This window comes from Camelus bactrianus, chromosome 7, assembly GCF_048773025.1.
Source record: "Camelus bactrianus isolate YW-2024 breed Bactrian camel chromosome 7, ASM4877302v1, whole genome shotgun sequence".
NCBI lineage: Eukaryota > Metazoa > Chordata > Mammalia > Artiodactyla > Camelidae > Camelus > Camelus bactrianus.
The window spans coordinates 48856081-48872892 of NC_133545.1; the positions used below are offsets into that span (position 1 = coordinate 48856081).

At 36.2% G+C, this 16812-nt stretch overlaps 1 protein-coding gene across 1 annotated transcript in view; it reads left to right on the forward strand.

Moving 5' to 3' along the window:
- The window catches only part of LOC123611900 (RNA-binding protein with serine-rich domain 1-like), a 38075-nt gene extending 22019 nt beyond the window's left edge, over positions 1-16056 (forward strand). The window contains 2 exon segments of the mRNA XM_074367371.1: positions 1-8065; positions 8067-16056. The exon segment at positions 1-8065 is cut by the window's left edge and continues 22019 nt beyond it. Of these exon segments, the coding sequence (XP_074223472.1) occupies positions 7926-8065; positions 8067-8640 (714 nt within the window). The 5' untranslated portion in view covers positions 1-7925 and the 3' untranslated portion in view covers positions 8641-16056.
- Positions 16057-16812: the final 756 nt, after the last annotated feature.

The window sequence follows — 16812 nt, forward strand, 5'->3', positions numbered from 1 at the left end:
ACAGAACTGAAATAAGGAAGGCATCTCTCTTCTCCTTCCTCATTTGAATAAAGTTGAGTTTGGAGCTCCCTTGCTGCGTTGGGGCCCTGCAGAGTCACACTTGGGAGTGTAGTAGTACACTCACTGCTTACAGGAAGTAGCTAGAATTGTAACTACCTTCATCTGGATGTGAATGGGTTTCATTACTTTAGTCACTTGAAAATGTAACAACTTTCCTTCTAACTACCTCCTTTTTTCCTTTCTTCCCCATTTTATGATAGAGAGACCAAAGTATATGAAGAACACTGATGAGAGGAAAAGCTTTGTACTGTATTTTATTTTTAAAACTTTAAAAATAGTGTATTAAAAGCTTACTCTTTGCAGGTTTATGTTAAATACAAAGAGGACTACAAATGAGATTAACAGGTGGTATCCACATTGTTCCTTCTTTTTTTGAGTACTTTTGGAATAAAGAAAATCTTTTGAAAAGGAATGGTCCACTTTCTGGTTTGTGTGACTTTAATTCAAACTTTGTTCACTATGATGGCCAAAAAATGCAGGCTGTTAACATTCTCTTACGGTGGTGACCCAGCTTTAGAAGGCTGATGTCACCTCTCTCACAAAATGGGCAAGATGTGTAGGTTAAGTCCAAAAGTCATATGATTTTTAGATAACATTTAACAAATTTCTCAAAGAACTTAAACTCTTCACCAAACAGCACGATTTATGTTAGTCTTTTAGAGACCAAAACCAAAAACCAAAACATGTGCACATGGGAGGAAGGAGAGGATTAGCAGTGTTTTTAATCGTCAGTCAACTGTTGGATTACTAAATAACGTAGAAATATTGCATGTTTTCTGAAGTGAAGAATGAGTTATTTTGTAAGATGGATCAAGGTTTATACTAATATTCACCCTCACTTTTTACTATCTGTAACATTATTAAATTTCAATCCTAACTTTTTGTTGTTCAGGTTGCAAATCTATGATATGATGAATATGGGAGAGGAAGGTATTTTGAACTGCATTTTGTTAATTGCAGTGTCCCCTGGAATCCCCAGGTGATTAGTTCCAAGCTATCCCACAGATACCAAAATCCAAGGATGTTCAAGTCCCTTGTATAAAACGGCCTGCTGCAGTCTTCCCTCCATATCCACAGGTTCTGCCTATAGCTCAGAAACACGGGTTATGACAATGGATTTACAACTGGATGGATTCAGTCAGCTGAATGTGGGGATGGATAATCTGAGGAGCCAGTGGGCCATAGTGTGTATTTATATATTTTTATATATATATATATATACACATACATACACACACACACACACACACATATATATATATATTCTCCAATCTTAAAAGTCAATATGAAAAAGACCTTAAATCCCAACAAACAAAAGCCTAGGACCAGATGGCTTCACAGGCAAATTCTACCAAATATTTAAAGAGTTAACATCTATCCTTCTATATAAGAAGGAACATTTCTGAACTCGTTTTATGAGGCCTCCATCACCCTGATACAAAAAGCAGACAAAGATATCACACACACACAAAGAAAATTACAGGCCAATATCCCTGATGAACATTCATGCAAAAATTCTCAACAAAATACTAGTAAACTGAATCCAACAATACATTAAAAGGATCATACACTATGATCAACTTGTATTTATCCCCGGGGTGCTAGGATTTTTCAATATCCACAAATCAATCAGTATGATACAACACATTAATAAATTGAAGATTTAAAACCATATGATCATCTCATTAGATGCAGGAGAAGCTTTTGATAAAATTCAACATCCATTTATGGTAAAAAAAAAAAAAAATCTCCAGAAAGTGCATAAAGGGAACGATCTCAACATAATAATGACTATATGTGACAAGCCCACAGCTAACATCATACTCAATGGTGAAAAGCAGAAAGCACTGTCTCTAAGATCAGGAACAAGACAAGGATGTCTACTCTAGTTCTGGAAGTCCTAGCCACAACCATCAGATAAGAAAAAGAAGTAAAAGCAATCCAAATTGGAAACAAAGAAGTTTGCAGATGACATGATACTATACATAGAAAATCCTAAAGATGCCACCAGAAAACGAGAACTCATCAATGAATTCAGTAAAAATGCAGGAAAAAATTAATATACAGAAATATGTTGCTTCTTTATGCACTAACAGTGAAACATTAGAAAGAGAAATTAAGGAAACAATGCCATTTACTATCTCATCAGAAAGAACAAAATTCACAGGAATAAGCCTACCAAAGGAGGCAAAAGAACTGTACTCCTAAAACGCTCTAACACTGATGAAAGAAACTGAAGACAATGCAAACAGATAGAAAGATATATCACGTTCTTGGACTGGAAGAACCAATATTGTTAAAATGGCCATAATACCCAAGGCAGTCTACAGATTCAACGCAGTCCCTATCAAATTACTAATGTCATTTTTCACACAACTAGAACCAGAAATTCTAAAAATTTGTATGGAAATACAAAAGATCCCAAATAGCCAAAACAATCTTGAAACAGAAGAACAGAGTTGGAGGAATAACGCTCCCTGACTTCAAACTTTACTACAAAGCTGCATTAATTAAAACAGTACAGCACTGGCACAAAACAGACACACATATCAATGGAAGAGGATAGAAAGCCCAGAAGTAAACCCACACTTACAGTCGATTAACCTATAATAAAGGAGACAAGGACATACAATGGAGAAAAGACAGTCTCCTCAATAAGAGGTGCTGGGGACACTGGACAGCTACCTGTAAAAGAGTGAAACTGGAACATTCTCTAAAGTCATACAAAAAAATAAACTTAAAGTGGATTAAAGACCTAAATGTAAGTCCAGATACTATAAAACTCCTAGAGGAAAACAGACAGAACACTCTGACATAAATCATAGCTGTATTTTTTGGATCCATCTCCTAAAGTAATAGAAACAAAAGCAAAAGTAAACAAATAGGACCTAATTAAACTTAAAAGCTTTTACACAGCAAAGGATTCCATAAACAAAATGAAAAAACTACCTATGGGATGGGAGAAAATATTTTCAAATAATGCAACCAACATGGGATTAGTTTCCAAAATATAGTAGCAGCTCATATAGCTCAATACAAAAAAAAACAAAAACCCAGTCAAAAATTGGGCAGAAGACCTAAATACACATTTCTCCAAATAAGACATACAGATGGCCAACAGCCACATGAAAAGATGTCCAAAGTCGTTAATAATTAGAGAAATGCAAATCAAAACTACAATTAGGTATCACCTCACACCAGTCAGAATGGTTATGATCAAAATGTCTACAAAGAATAAATGCTGGAGAGGGTGTGGAGCAAAGGGAACCCTCCTACATTGTTTGTGGGAATGTAAATCGGTGTAGCCACTATGGAGAATAGTATGGAGATTCCTTAAAAAACTGAAAATAGAGTTGCTGTATGATCCAGCAATCCCACTCCTGAGCATGTATCTAGAAAAGAAGAAAACTCTAATTCAAAAAGATACATACACTCTCTTAGCAAATGGTGTTGGGAAAACTGGACAGCAACATATAAATCAATGAAGCTAGAATACTCCCTCACAACATACACAAAAAAACTCAAAATAGATTCAAGACTTAAACAAGACAAGACACAATGAACCTCCTAGAAGAAAACATAGGCAAAATATTATCTCACATACATCTCAGCAATGTTCTCCTAGGGCAGTCTACCCAAGCAATAGAAATAAAAACAAAAATAAACAAATAGGACCTAATTAAACTTACAAGCTTTTGCACAGCAAAGGAAACCATAAGCAAAACAAAATGATAACCTACAGAATGGGGAAAAATATTTGCAAAAGATGAAACTGACAAAGGCTTGATCTCCAGAATATATAAACAGCTTATATGACTTAATAAGAAAAAAACAATCCTATCCAAAAACGGGCAGAAGACCTAAACAAGCAATTCTTCAATGAAGACATACAAATGACCAATAGCCACATGAAAAAATGCTCAGTATCACTAATTATCAGAGAAATGCAAATCAAAATTACAATGAGGTATCACCTCACACCAGTCAGAATGGCCATCATTCAAAAGTCCATAAATGATAAATGCTGGAGAAGCTGTGGAGAAAATGGAACCCTCCTACACTACTGGTGGGAATGCAGTTTGGTGCAGCCATTGTGGAAAACAGTATTGAGATTCCTCAAAAGACTAAACATTGACTTACCATATGACCCAGCAATCCCACTCCTGGGCATATATCCAGAGGGAAACTTAATTCAAAAAGACACGTGCACCACCCGAATGTTCATAGCAGCACTATTTACAATAGCCAAGACATGGAAACAATGTCCATTGACAGATGACTACATAAAGAAGGTGTGGTATATTTATACAATGGAATACTATTCAGCCACAAAAATGACAACATAATGCCATTTGCAGCAACATGGATGTCCCTGGAGAATGTCATTCTAAGTGAAATAAGCCAGAAAGAGAAAGAAAAATACCATATGATATCACTAATATGTGGAATCTAAAAAAAAAAAAAATGATGAAGACAAATGAATTTAAATATAAAACAGAAACAGACTCACAGACATAGAATACAAACTGGTGGTTGCCAGGGAGGAGGAGGGTGGGAAGGGACAGCCTAAGAGTTCAAGATTTACAGATACCGACAGGTATATATAGAACAGATGAACAAGTTTATACTTTATAGCACAGGGAAATATATACAAGATCTTGTGGTAGCTCATGGTGAAAAAGAATATGAAAATGAATATATATATATTCATGTAGAACTGAAAAATTGTGCTGTACACCAGAAATTGACACACTGTAAACTGACTATAACTCAACAGAAAAAAAAAAGATACATACACCCCAGTGTTCTAAGCAACACTATTTACTATTGTCAGGACATGGTAGCAACCTAAATGTCCATGACAGAAGAATGGATAAAGATTGTGGTAATACACACACACACACATACACACACACACAAACACAGAGAAATATTACTCAGCCATAAAAAAGAATGAAATACTGCCATTTACAGCAACATGAATGGACCTGGAGATTGTCATACTAAGTAAAGTAAGTCAGGCAGAGATAGACAAATATCATATGATATCATTTATATATGGAATCTAAAAAAATTATACAAAGAAGTTTATTTACAAAACAGAAATAGATTCACAGACACAGAAAACAAACTTATGGTTACCAAACAGGGAAGCGGGTAGGGATTAAATTAAAGAGTTTGAGATTAACAGATACGAACAACCATATATAAAACACATAAACCATAAAGTCCTACTGTATAGCACAGGGAACTATACTCAGTACCTTGTAATAACCTATAATGGAAAAGAATCTAAAATAGAATATATATATGTATATATAACTGAATCACTTTGCTGTACACCCGAACCACTGTAAACCTACTATACTTAAATAAAAAAAAATATGATGCCCCAGTATGGGATCAAAGAAAAGCCAGACACATGATAAGCTGCATATCAAAAATTTGGATATAGCTAACAAACTGAAGGCTATTTTGAGAAGAATAGAAATAATTAAGAACCAGAGAGGTTTATGTAAGATTAACATAATTTAATAACTCAAAAATAGTAATTACAGTTAAGTGTATGGTAAATTAATCACTAAATTAACTTGAACATGTAAAAATTAAAGCAGAAACTGATTATAATTGTATAAAACTGGACAAAAAACTGATGAAACATTAGGTCAAACCATAATGATACAATTAACTAGATTATTAATTATCTTCCAAAATAAGTGATTTTATTTATGCAAAGTCAATTGCATTTTTACTATTTTTAATATGTGAAACAAACTTAATAAACATCATATAATTTTTCTTGGTGGTGACCAGGAAACAAGTCCTAATGGCTCAGGTTTTCTGGGAATAGAATAAGGCCAAGGAAGTAGAAGTGTTTTCTTGAGCCCTCCCAACAACGTCAGTAAGTGAGGATGCGAGACCATTAATAGGGATTTTTTGTGTCTCATATCTGCACCTGAGAGAATGCATTCCATTCTGTTTTAATAACTTTTTCCTTAGGTAGAGAATGTAAACAAGCATTCCAATTTCACAATTCCCAGAATATAATAGTAACACATTTCTCATTGTTCTTTTGTCTCTTAACTCCTCTCACTTTCTCATATCCTTCCACTGATACTCTTTTGTCATATCGCCTTCTCCACCCCTCCCATATTTTTCTTCATTTTTCCTTGTTTGAATCTTTGGCATATTGGAAATTCTCCTTCCTATAGCAGATGACCCCTTGAAATCCCCTATAGTTACTAAACCTACAATGTAATTATTTTTTTTCATATCACTCTTCCCATTAATTTACTGCCTCTCATAAACGCACTTAAATTATGAGAAACTTAAGTACTCAAAAGAATCTTAAAAATCAATAAACACATCAGAGGAACTGCAATTCCTGCTCCCACATATGAGGAGTTTGGAAGTCGCCACTTCATGCTAACAGTAATTAAAAAGTCTCCTGCCTGGGCGCGGCCACAACCTTGGCCCAACCCCAACAGAACCAGACGCAGACTCACGACACCACACAGCATACATTCCTGAACACAGCACTGCCTCCTGGCTACAGTTACACCAGCCTGCCATCCTACAAAGGGGTTCCAGGCCTCCCCTGCACCTTCCAGTATGGGCCTCCTGCGTTCCCTGTGGCTCCTACCTCTTCCAAGCAGCTTGGTGTGAATGTTAGTGTGAATGCATCCGCCACCCCTTTCCAACAGCCAAGTGGATATGTGTCTCACGGATACAACACTGGAAGAAAATATCCACCCGCTTACAAGCACTTCTGAATGGCACAGAGCTAATTTGGCCCAAGGCTGAGGGCAGTGTTTTGTGTGTGAGTATAAATTTACATTTAAGTCTTGTTTCAGAAACCAGACCATGGAGGAGAGTCTTCTGAGCTGTGGCCATGGCCTGTGTGGCTTGGGGAAATAAGTTGGTGGATACCTTCTGGGCTTTTGAACTTGCCCTTCTCCCATTTCCCTCTCCCCCATGTGTCTGACCCTGTCTTACCCATTTCGCATTCAAGCACTGCAGCACCTCTGAAGCATCAACGCACACACCTGCTGTTGCTTTTGATTTCTGGAAGGCATGCAGTTTCAACCTGGAACAAAATATTTGTAGTCTTCAATAAACTGTGGCATTCTTTAGCTAAAAAAAAAAAAAAAAAAAAAAAGACAAAAAACTGAAAACACTGAAAAAAATCAATGACTTTTCTTGGCTGTATAAGGGAGGGTAGGACACAGGGCAAACTATTGCCCCCAAGACTGGGGAGACAGACAGTGGAATACAGAACTTCCCAGAGCTTGAATTCACAAATGCAAACCCCTCCGGGGGAACCAGGGCCAGAGCAGGAAAACCCAAACCATAACTGACAAATTACTGGAGGCTTAGTGTGAGTCTGAAAGTTAAAAACTCCAGGGGTATTCAGTCATAGGGGGTCCCCAAAATATTGTAAGACTTACCTTCAGAAGCTTGACCAGCTTTCCGCAGCAAATACTGGAGAGAAATCCCTTCATGCTTCTAACCCGGGAGAGGGAAAAGGAGCCATCTTGAAACAGACTAGAGTCCTCAGCTCTTCTTAATAAAACCTGCGCTCAGGGGAAACTAGTTAAGTGGAGCCCAACCCAACCTGCAGGGCATAATCAGAGCCTGACTCAGGGGAAAGAAAATAACCAACAGTAGTCAGCTGTAGCCTTCCATGTGAGAGAAGGGGAAAACCCAACCCCAGCCAAGAGAGAGAGACAGAGACACAGAGACACAGAGACAGAGAGGACAGAGAAGAGAAACTTGAAAGGTTCACAGAGGCACAGACTCACCAAAACTGAGACCTCATCACAGAACTCTATAATACTCCCCCTCCACATGTATCTTATCATCACATGACCAAAGGCCTATTTACAGTAGTTGTTTGCACCTGGTACATCACGTGCAGATATCCAGAAAAAGTTACCAGCACACGCTCAAGCAGCAGCTGTAGCTCATCTTCGGCATCAAGCCGCTGGGAAAATTCCAGTATATCCTGCTAGCTCCAGCAGCTCCTCCAGCTCTCCGAGTCCTTCTCGGTGCAGACACGACTATAGGCGGTGGTCCTGCTCCAAATCCAAACCACCTAAAAGACGTGAAAAGGAAAGGAAAAGGCGGAGCACTTCCTGTAAACCCACCAAAGTGCACACTGGGAGGCTCGCCAGCAATGTAACCAAGGATCACATCATGGAGATATTCTCCACCTATGGGAAAATTAAACTGACTTACATGCCTGTAGAAAGGATGCACCCCCAACTATCTAAAGGCTGTGCGTATGCGGAGTTTGAGAATCTAGACGAGGCCCATAAGGCGCTGAAGCGCATGGGCGGAGGAAAAATCGATGGCCAGGCGATCACTGCCACTGCTGTGCTGGCCCCCTGGCCTCGGCCACCCTCCAGGCGATTCAGCCATCCCAGGAGAATGCTGCTACCACCTCCCTTGAGGCGCCGGTCACCCCCACGGAGGCGGAGAAGATCACGTTCCCCTCGGCGCAGGCCCCCCGTGAGCCGGCGATCCCGCTTCCCAGGCTGCAGCCCCAGGATTCGCTCCAGCTCCAACTCCTCCCCATAAGAAGGGCCACGGAAGCTCTACCCCTGTGGCTTATCTCATCCAACTCAGTTTTGTAACTCTTCTAGCTGGAAGATTATCAGTAGGAAAGGAATCCCTCACTCAGGGGCAGGCGAAAGGCGAAAGCAGCCACTGAGACGTTTCCTCTGGGAGCAGAGTTCCAGCTGCAGGATTGTTGTTGGTTTGGGATTGTGCCGATAAAAATGCCCTCCAGTTTTCTGGCTAGAAAGCTCCCACGTTGTCAGTTCGGTGGCAGAGCCAGCAGGGATGAGCAAGGGGCTTCAGGTGGTACAGCCCCAGCCCGGGAGCATGTTTTTCATTCCACACGTCCCGGGGACAACCTGGTGGCCTGGTGATGTCCTAACTTGCTGGCCTTCAGGCTCGCTGCCCCTGGAAAGGCTCTACTTTTACGCAGCTGTGTTCCTGTTAGCCTGGCCCTGCTCCCCTGCTTGAGTCCTTTTCTGACCTTGAGTATCAAAAACTTCGCTATTTGTCTAAAATGGTTCTTTTTACATGTGCTCATATGCGTGCGAGCGCGCGCGCACACACACACACCCGACGTCTCCCCTTCTCGCTGAAACTGGTGAGCAACTTGAAAGCCAGATCTCCAGTGTCATCACAGAACCCCCGTTACACTGGTATTCACGGTGGTCTTGCAGGTTACCTTGGCAATGTGTACATTGCTTTTCTTGGCTTTTATTGTACAGTCAGTACTATAAATTATCTGTTTTGAGTTTTGTAACTTTGTAACATTTTAGATAATGTTGTGTTTGTACTTTGTAGAGTAAAAGGATTGTGTTGAATAAATCTAGGATTACAGTGCAAAAAAAAGAAAAAAGTTACAAAGCACATTAAAAGGCAAAATAATAATAATAAAACAACTTGAAGGGACAGAGCAAGCATCAGAACTAGACATAGTGAGGATGTTAGAATTATCCGACTGGGAATTTAAAACAATTATATTAATATGCTAAGCGTTTTAGTAAATAGATAACATGCAAGAACCAATGGATAATGTGAGCAGAGAGACAGAAATCCAAAGAAAGTATCAAAAAGAAAAAAATGCTGGAGATCAAAAATACTGTAACAAAAACAAAGAATGCCTCTTGATAGGCTTATCAGGGATTAGGCATGGTTGACGAAAGAATCTCTGAACTTGATATCTCAATAGAAACCTCCAAAATTGAAAAGCAAAGAGAGCAAAGACTGAAAAACTAGAACAAAATATCTAAGGACTGTGGAACAGCTACAAAAGGTATAACATACACATCATGGTAATATCAGAAGAAGAAAAGAAAGGAACAAAATATTTGAAACAATAATTAATGAGAATTTGCCCACATTAATACTAGACACCAAGCCACAGATCTAGGAAACTCAGAGAACACAAAGCAGGATAAGTGCCACAAAACATCCAGGCATGTCATTGTAAAATTATAAAAAGTCAAAGAAAAATTTAAAAATCCTGAAAGAATCTAGAGGGAAAAAACACTTTACCTATAGAGGAACAAGTATAAGAATTACATTCAATTCCTCCTCAGAGAACATGCAAGTAAGAACGTGGAGTGAAATAACTGAAGTGTCGAGAGAATTCTGTACCCTGTTGAATTATCCTTCAAAAGTAAAGAAGACATAACTTTCTCAGACGAAAATTGAGAAAATGTATTGCCAGTAGACTAGCCTTACTAGAAATGTTAGAAGTTCTTCAGCAAAAGGAAAATAATATAGATCAGACACTCAGATACATATAAAGAAAGGAAGAGCATTGAAGAAGGAATAAGTGAAAGTAAAATGAACTTTTATTTTACTTATTCTTATTTGATCTAACAGATAACAATTTGTTCAAAATAATAATGGCAACAGTGTATTTGATTAGGTATGCTTATATATTTACATATAAAATACTTAAAAGCTACATACATGTTCAAGTATTATATATTATATATAATATATGAGCATACCTAAGCAAATATATTGGTACTATTATTAATTTGTTATTATAGTACACATACACATGTATGCTTCTATATAATAAAATGAATGAAAATAATGATACAAGGAACAGGAAATAGAAATTAGACTTATTTTGTTATTACAAGGTACTCATCTACCCATTGAACAGTATAATGTTACTCAAAAGTGGACTTTCACTTCCCCTTAATTTTGCTGTGAACCTAAGACTTCTCTAGGAAAACAAAATCATCTAAAAAAATTAAAATAAATATTTATAAAAGGAGAAAACTAATGAACACAGATGCTAATATATTTGATGAGTGCTCTCTACCCTCCTCTCTTCTCACTTGGAGACTTGAAGTACAAATCAGTTCTTCATTTATTCATCTATCTGATATTATTTTGTTTGGATTAGTCTATCCACATACAAATCATACCTCAATGAACTTATCAATGCTTTGCTTATTAATGTTTCATTACAAAGTCCTTAATACATGTGGAAGTTTCATGTAATTTTGCTGAGAAATGATCGCTTGTACCTTATCTATTTTATTCTCTTCTCTCCATAGAATTATTAGCCATAAAAAAAATTCTAGCTCTTGAAATACATTCCCAATCTTTAGGAATATCTTAACCAAAACGCTGCCACATAAAAAATAATTGTATTTAAAAATTTTTAGAGGTGGTTCTGGTCAAGATCAAATAAGCAATATTCACCCTGTCTGAATTCACTTAAACACCCTGGGAAGAATGCTTAGGGCAACTATCTGAGGACTTCAGAGAGGAATGGTAGCTGGTGGATTGGGGAAGGAAAACAGAAAGTAATGTACCATGGAACCAGTAGTGAGTTTCCCATTTCTTTTTCCTGCGATTTCTCCTGATTGGCACTTAAAGGAATCCTGAAATCAACAACTGTCCACTGGATGCCGAAAGAAAGAGTTCCAGGAGAAAATTTCTATTTCTAGTCCATCCAAAGAGTAGGAAAAGAGGGCCCTGTGAGACAGTAGAGTAAATGTTTTTTGTTTTTTTTTTTTTTAATTCCCTCTAGCTCTGATTTCCAAGCCAGCCGGTGGTGACGGCGGCAGCAACAGCATCAATGGCTGGATGAGGGCAAACTCAAACGGAGAGGAATTTTTTTCCTTTGACCAGAGGAATCGTGGTCTCAAGAGCACGGGGAGGATGCCCATTGCTTTATTTTCTCTCTGTACCCTCTCACCACTTGGCTCTGGAGGCACACACAGTTTCAGGAATGCGTGGCAGAGCAAGGAAACTAAAGCCACAGCCTTTCGTAAAGAGGGGCCTCAGAGAGTCAGACACAGTTGCGAGCAAACAGAGAGAAGGGAGCTCGAGAAAGTTTTGTACGAGCTTTTTTGCTTACCCTCTAGCTATAAATGCACGGATCCAACCCTAAACAGCATACTAAAGGCTTCCAGAACTGAACTATGGGTTTAGAGAACTCAGGTCTCACGCTGGCTATTGGGTAGCACTTTGAAACTGAACTGACATTGAAATTACGGCCCACCGAAGGCAGGCAGGAACTTCCTGTTTGAACCTAACAAATGCTACCGAACATTTAAAGAAGAAATAACACTATTTAACATAATTTATTCCAGAAAATAGAAAAGGAGAGAGCATCTTCCAATCCATCTTATGAAGCTAACTTTAATACCAAAACTAGAGAGAGTACAAGAAAATGAAACTATGTATCAATATTTTTCATGAACATAGGCACAAAATCCTCAACAAAATATGAATAAATTGACTCAAGCAATATATAAAAAGTCTAAATTCAAGATAAAACAGGGTTAATACCAGGAATGCAAGGTGATTTCAATATTCAAAAAGCAAACAATGTAATCTATCATATTAACCGCTAAGAATAGTCACACAACCGTATCAGTTGATATAAAAAAATCATTTGACAAAATTCAACATGTATTCATGATTAAAAAAAAAATCTCTCAGCAAACTAGCAAGAGAGATAAACTGAATCTACAAAACACCCCTGGCTAACATCTTACATAACGATGAAAGACAGAATGCTTTTCTCCGAAGCTTGGGGAAAAAGAAAAGATGTTCACTCTGACCCCTCCTAATCAACGTAGTACTGGAAATCCAAGACAGTGCAGTAACAATACAAGGAAGAGAAAGAACAGGCATACAAATCAGAACAGAAAAAACAGAGCAGTCCATACTGGAAAATGCCATGTTTGTCTACACAGAAAATCAATAGATAGCTACCAAAAAGGCAGTATGACCAATATTTGAATTTACTATGTTTAAGATATAAGGCCAATACAAAAAGTCCAATCCTTTTTCTACATACTAATAATGAAAAAAATTTTTTTAATTCAGAATTCTCTAAATTGACTTACAGTTTAATGCAAATCCAATCAATATCCTAGCAGGATATTTTTGAAACTATAGGCAAACTAATTGTAAAATTTATATGGTAAGATAAAGGAAATAAAATAGAAAAAGTAGAAAAGAAAAATATTATTTGAGAACACTTAACAATTAAATATTTAATACAAATATTACTTTAGTAATCAGACTATGTGGTATTGAAGAGAAAGACTCAATATCAATGGGAAATAAGAGTCCAGAAAATGAACCATACAAATATGGGCAGTTGATTTTTTACATTTAATAAACATTTTATTTTAGAATAGATTTAAATTTACAAAAAAGTTGTGAAGACAGTAGAGATATACCCATGTCCAGTTTCTCCTATTAATACCGTATAGTACATTTGTCACAATTAATGAACAAATATTAACACATTATTATTAACTGAAGTCCACACTTTATTCAGATATTCTTAGTTTTTATGTAACATCCTTTTTCCGTTCCAGGATCCCACTCAGGATAGTGATCATGTCCCCTTGGCTCCTCTTGGATGTGACAGTGTTTTGCAAACTTTCCTTATTTTTGATGATCTTGACAGTTTTGAGGAGTACTGGTTACATATTTTATGGACTATCCCTCAGTTGGGATTTTTTCACAGTTAGATCAGGGTTATGGGCTTCTCGAAGATGAGTAAAGATATAAAGTGCGGTTCTCATCCCCGTATCAACATGACTTACCACTGTTGAACTATGATTACTCCATTACAATTTCAATTTGTCATCAATTATTCATGTGTTCTGCAAATACTTTCTCCCCATCTGTGGCTTATATTTTCACTGTTTTAAATGTCTTATCACAGGGCAGAAAATTTTAGCTTTAATAAAGCCCAACGTTTTCTCTTTCATGATCATGCTTTTGAAATCTCATCACCAAACTGAAGCTCAAATATTTTCTTCTGTGTTTTCTTCTATAGGTTTTGTACTTTTGTGTTTCACCTTTCTATCGATGATCCATTTTGAGTTAATTTTAATGAAGGTGTAAAGTATGTGTCTAGGTATATATTTTTTGCTTATGGGCATCCAATTATTTCAGCACCATTTGTTGAAAAAAAATCTACCATTTCCCCTCTGAATTGATTTGCATCTTTGACACAAATTGTAGGTGTGCATTTATTTTGGGGGCACTTCAGCACTATACTTGGGGGCCATTTTAAACAGTGAAATTACCAAAAACCGGACAAAAATGAGAAAAATGTAGGACTTAGTAGACCGAGAAAAAGGCACTTTTTATAGTATAAGAGCCAAAGTAAGAAGGCAGAGTGTTGCTTTGTTTGATCTCAGCTGGGAATGTGCATGTCAGTTAATTCAATTTTTTTACCATTCTGTGTGTCTGTAAATGACCGTAGGAAGAAGGCATGTGCTGATTTGAGATTTACAAGTAAGTTTTAATGAGTAGGCAAGTGTGCAGGTATGAAATCTGCAAATAATGAGGTTCAGTTGTATTTTCAAATCACATATCCACCAAAAGATTTATATCCTGAATATAGAAGGAACTCTCAAACTTAATAGTAAAAAAAAAAAAAAAAAAAAATCAAAATTTTAATTAAAGGCGTGGGGCAAAAGTTTTGAACAGATATTTCATCAAAGGAGTTATAGAACTAGCAAATAGGCACGTGAAAAGATAATCCACCTTGTTATTCTCACTAGAGAAATGCCAGTGAAAAGCTCAATGAGCTACCAGAACATACCGATTAGAAAAGCTAAACAAACAACCAACATGAAACAAACTGATGATACCAAGTGCTCCCAAGGATATACAACAACTAAATATCTCACAGATCCTGGTAGAAGTCGAAAACATTCAGCTACTCTGGGAAACAGATTATCAGTTTCCTATAAACTCAAAAATGTACTTACAATATGACTCAGTAATCCCATTCCTAGTTATGTATCCTAGAGGTATTAAAACTTATGTAAAAAATAATACATGAATGTTTCCAGCAGCTCTACCATAATCATCGGAAACTGAATAGTCCAAACGGTACCCTGATAAATATGTGAATCAAACCAACTATAACACATTCATACAATGGAATACTATTCAGGCATAAAAAGAAATGAGTCATTAGAATATGCAACAATACAGATGAATGTCAATGGAAGTGTCTTGAGTGAAAGAAAGCAGTCTCAAACATACTGTGTGATTTCATTTATATGACATTCTGGAAAAGGTCAAACTATAGAGACAAAGACAAGATTAGTGGTTGCCAAAGTTGAGCCATGAGGACACAGTTTGAATAAAAATAGACAGCAAGAAAAAAATTTGGGGGGGGGTTTAAATTGTTCTGATGGTGGAGTTACTTATATAAATCTCTCTATGTATTAAAATTAAAAACTGTGCATCAGGAAAATCAATTTCATAATATTTAATTTAAAAATACTAGGGTCATAAAATTTCTATGGTTGGAAATATTACAATTCAATATATCATTCTTATAAGTATTATTCTCTTTCTATTTTTGCACACACTATTTTAAATAAGAAAGATAATGCACATACTATTTTAACACATCCAAATTCTCTATCAGTGATAGAATTAATTAATATGTTGTTTGTATTTGTATATAAAATATATAAAATTTGGTAACTTATAGTTCTATTAAAAAACTGTATAGCACAGGGAACTATGGTGAAAAAGAATATGAAAACGAGTATGTGTGTGTTCATGTATGACTGAAGCATTATGCTGTACACCAGAAATTGACACAGTATTGTAAACTGACTATATTTCAATAAAGAAAAATGTATACCAAAAAGAAACTGTAATGGCTTTAAAGATTTCAGGATAATATTTTTTGCAGTGTACTTTAAACATTGGTTTTTTTTCCACCATAAATGATACTTTGTTATTAAGTATGCTTTTCCTTATGGTATAACAAGATTTAGAAACTCATTAATGTTATAAATGTATAGAATACATACATATAGGTATTAATTATAGTTTTTAATTTTGACTTTTCTTAGACTTTGAAAAGTCTCTGCCTTGTTTCATCATTAGAGAAAACTAATTTATTTTAAATTTAAATATATTTTTATCAATATATGCATATTAAAATTAATCAATAATATCACATAGTGTTTTATTTTTCTCTAAGGTCTGTTTTCTCAAAATTAAATGGAAATTTCACTTTTGAGTGATCATTTTTTGAGTAATCATTATTTAAAAACCTATACATCTTTTAGTATTTTCTAAAAGAGAAAAAACCAAGAAGAAAAAGGCCTAGAGTCAGTGAATTTATAACCATTTCTTTGTTGTTGAAAAAGTGTCTATGCATTTTTCATACTCTACCACAGGGTGGAGTATTGCTTTATATATGGGACCTTTTTACACCATGCATTCCTACTGGATTCATTCTGTTAGGTAGATAAACAGTGAAATAGGGTTTTAGTGAATGGTGAACACTACAGGACTCATTTGAATTACTAGTCAGGTATAATTAAGAACAAATATTAAACATTCAGTGGCCCCCAACAGTAGAAAGCAAAGAAATGTATTCCAACCCTGTGGAGATTTTATGACATTTAATTTTTATGTAATTGTGCACGTTTTTTCTTCAAAGGCAGGAATCATGGCATAGTCTATTGTTCTGATGATTGATTGTTGATTGACTTATATTTTGTATATACGTATTAATTGTGAGAATGTTCAGCTTGCGTTGAAAAAAATTTATTGAATTACACTGCACTATTTTGAAAATACTGCTGTCCTACTAAATTGCTTTAGAATCTTTATGCCAGTGACTTGGCTTTCTAAAACAAAGTTAATTTATTGACTTTAAATAATTCCTAACTGACTACAGTCAAAGCAGTCTCC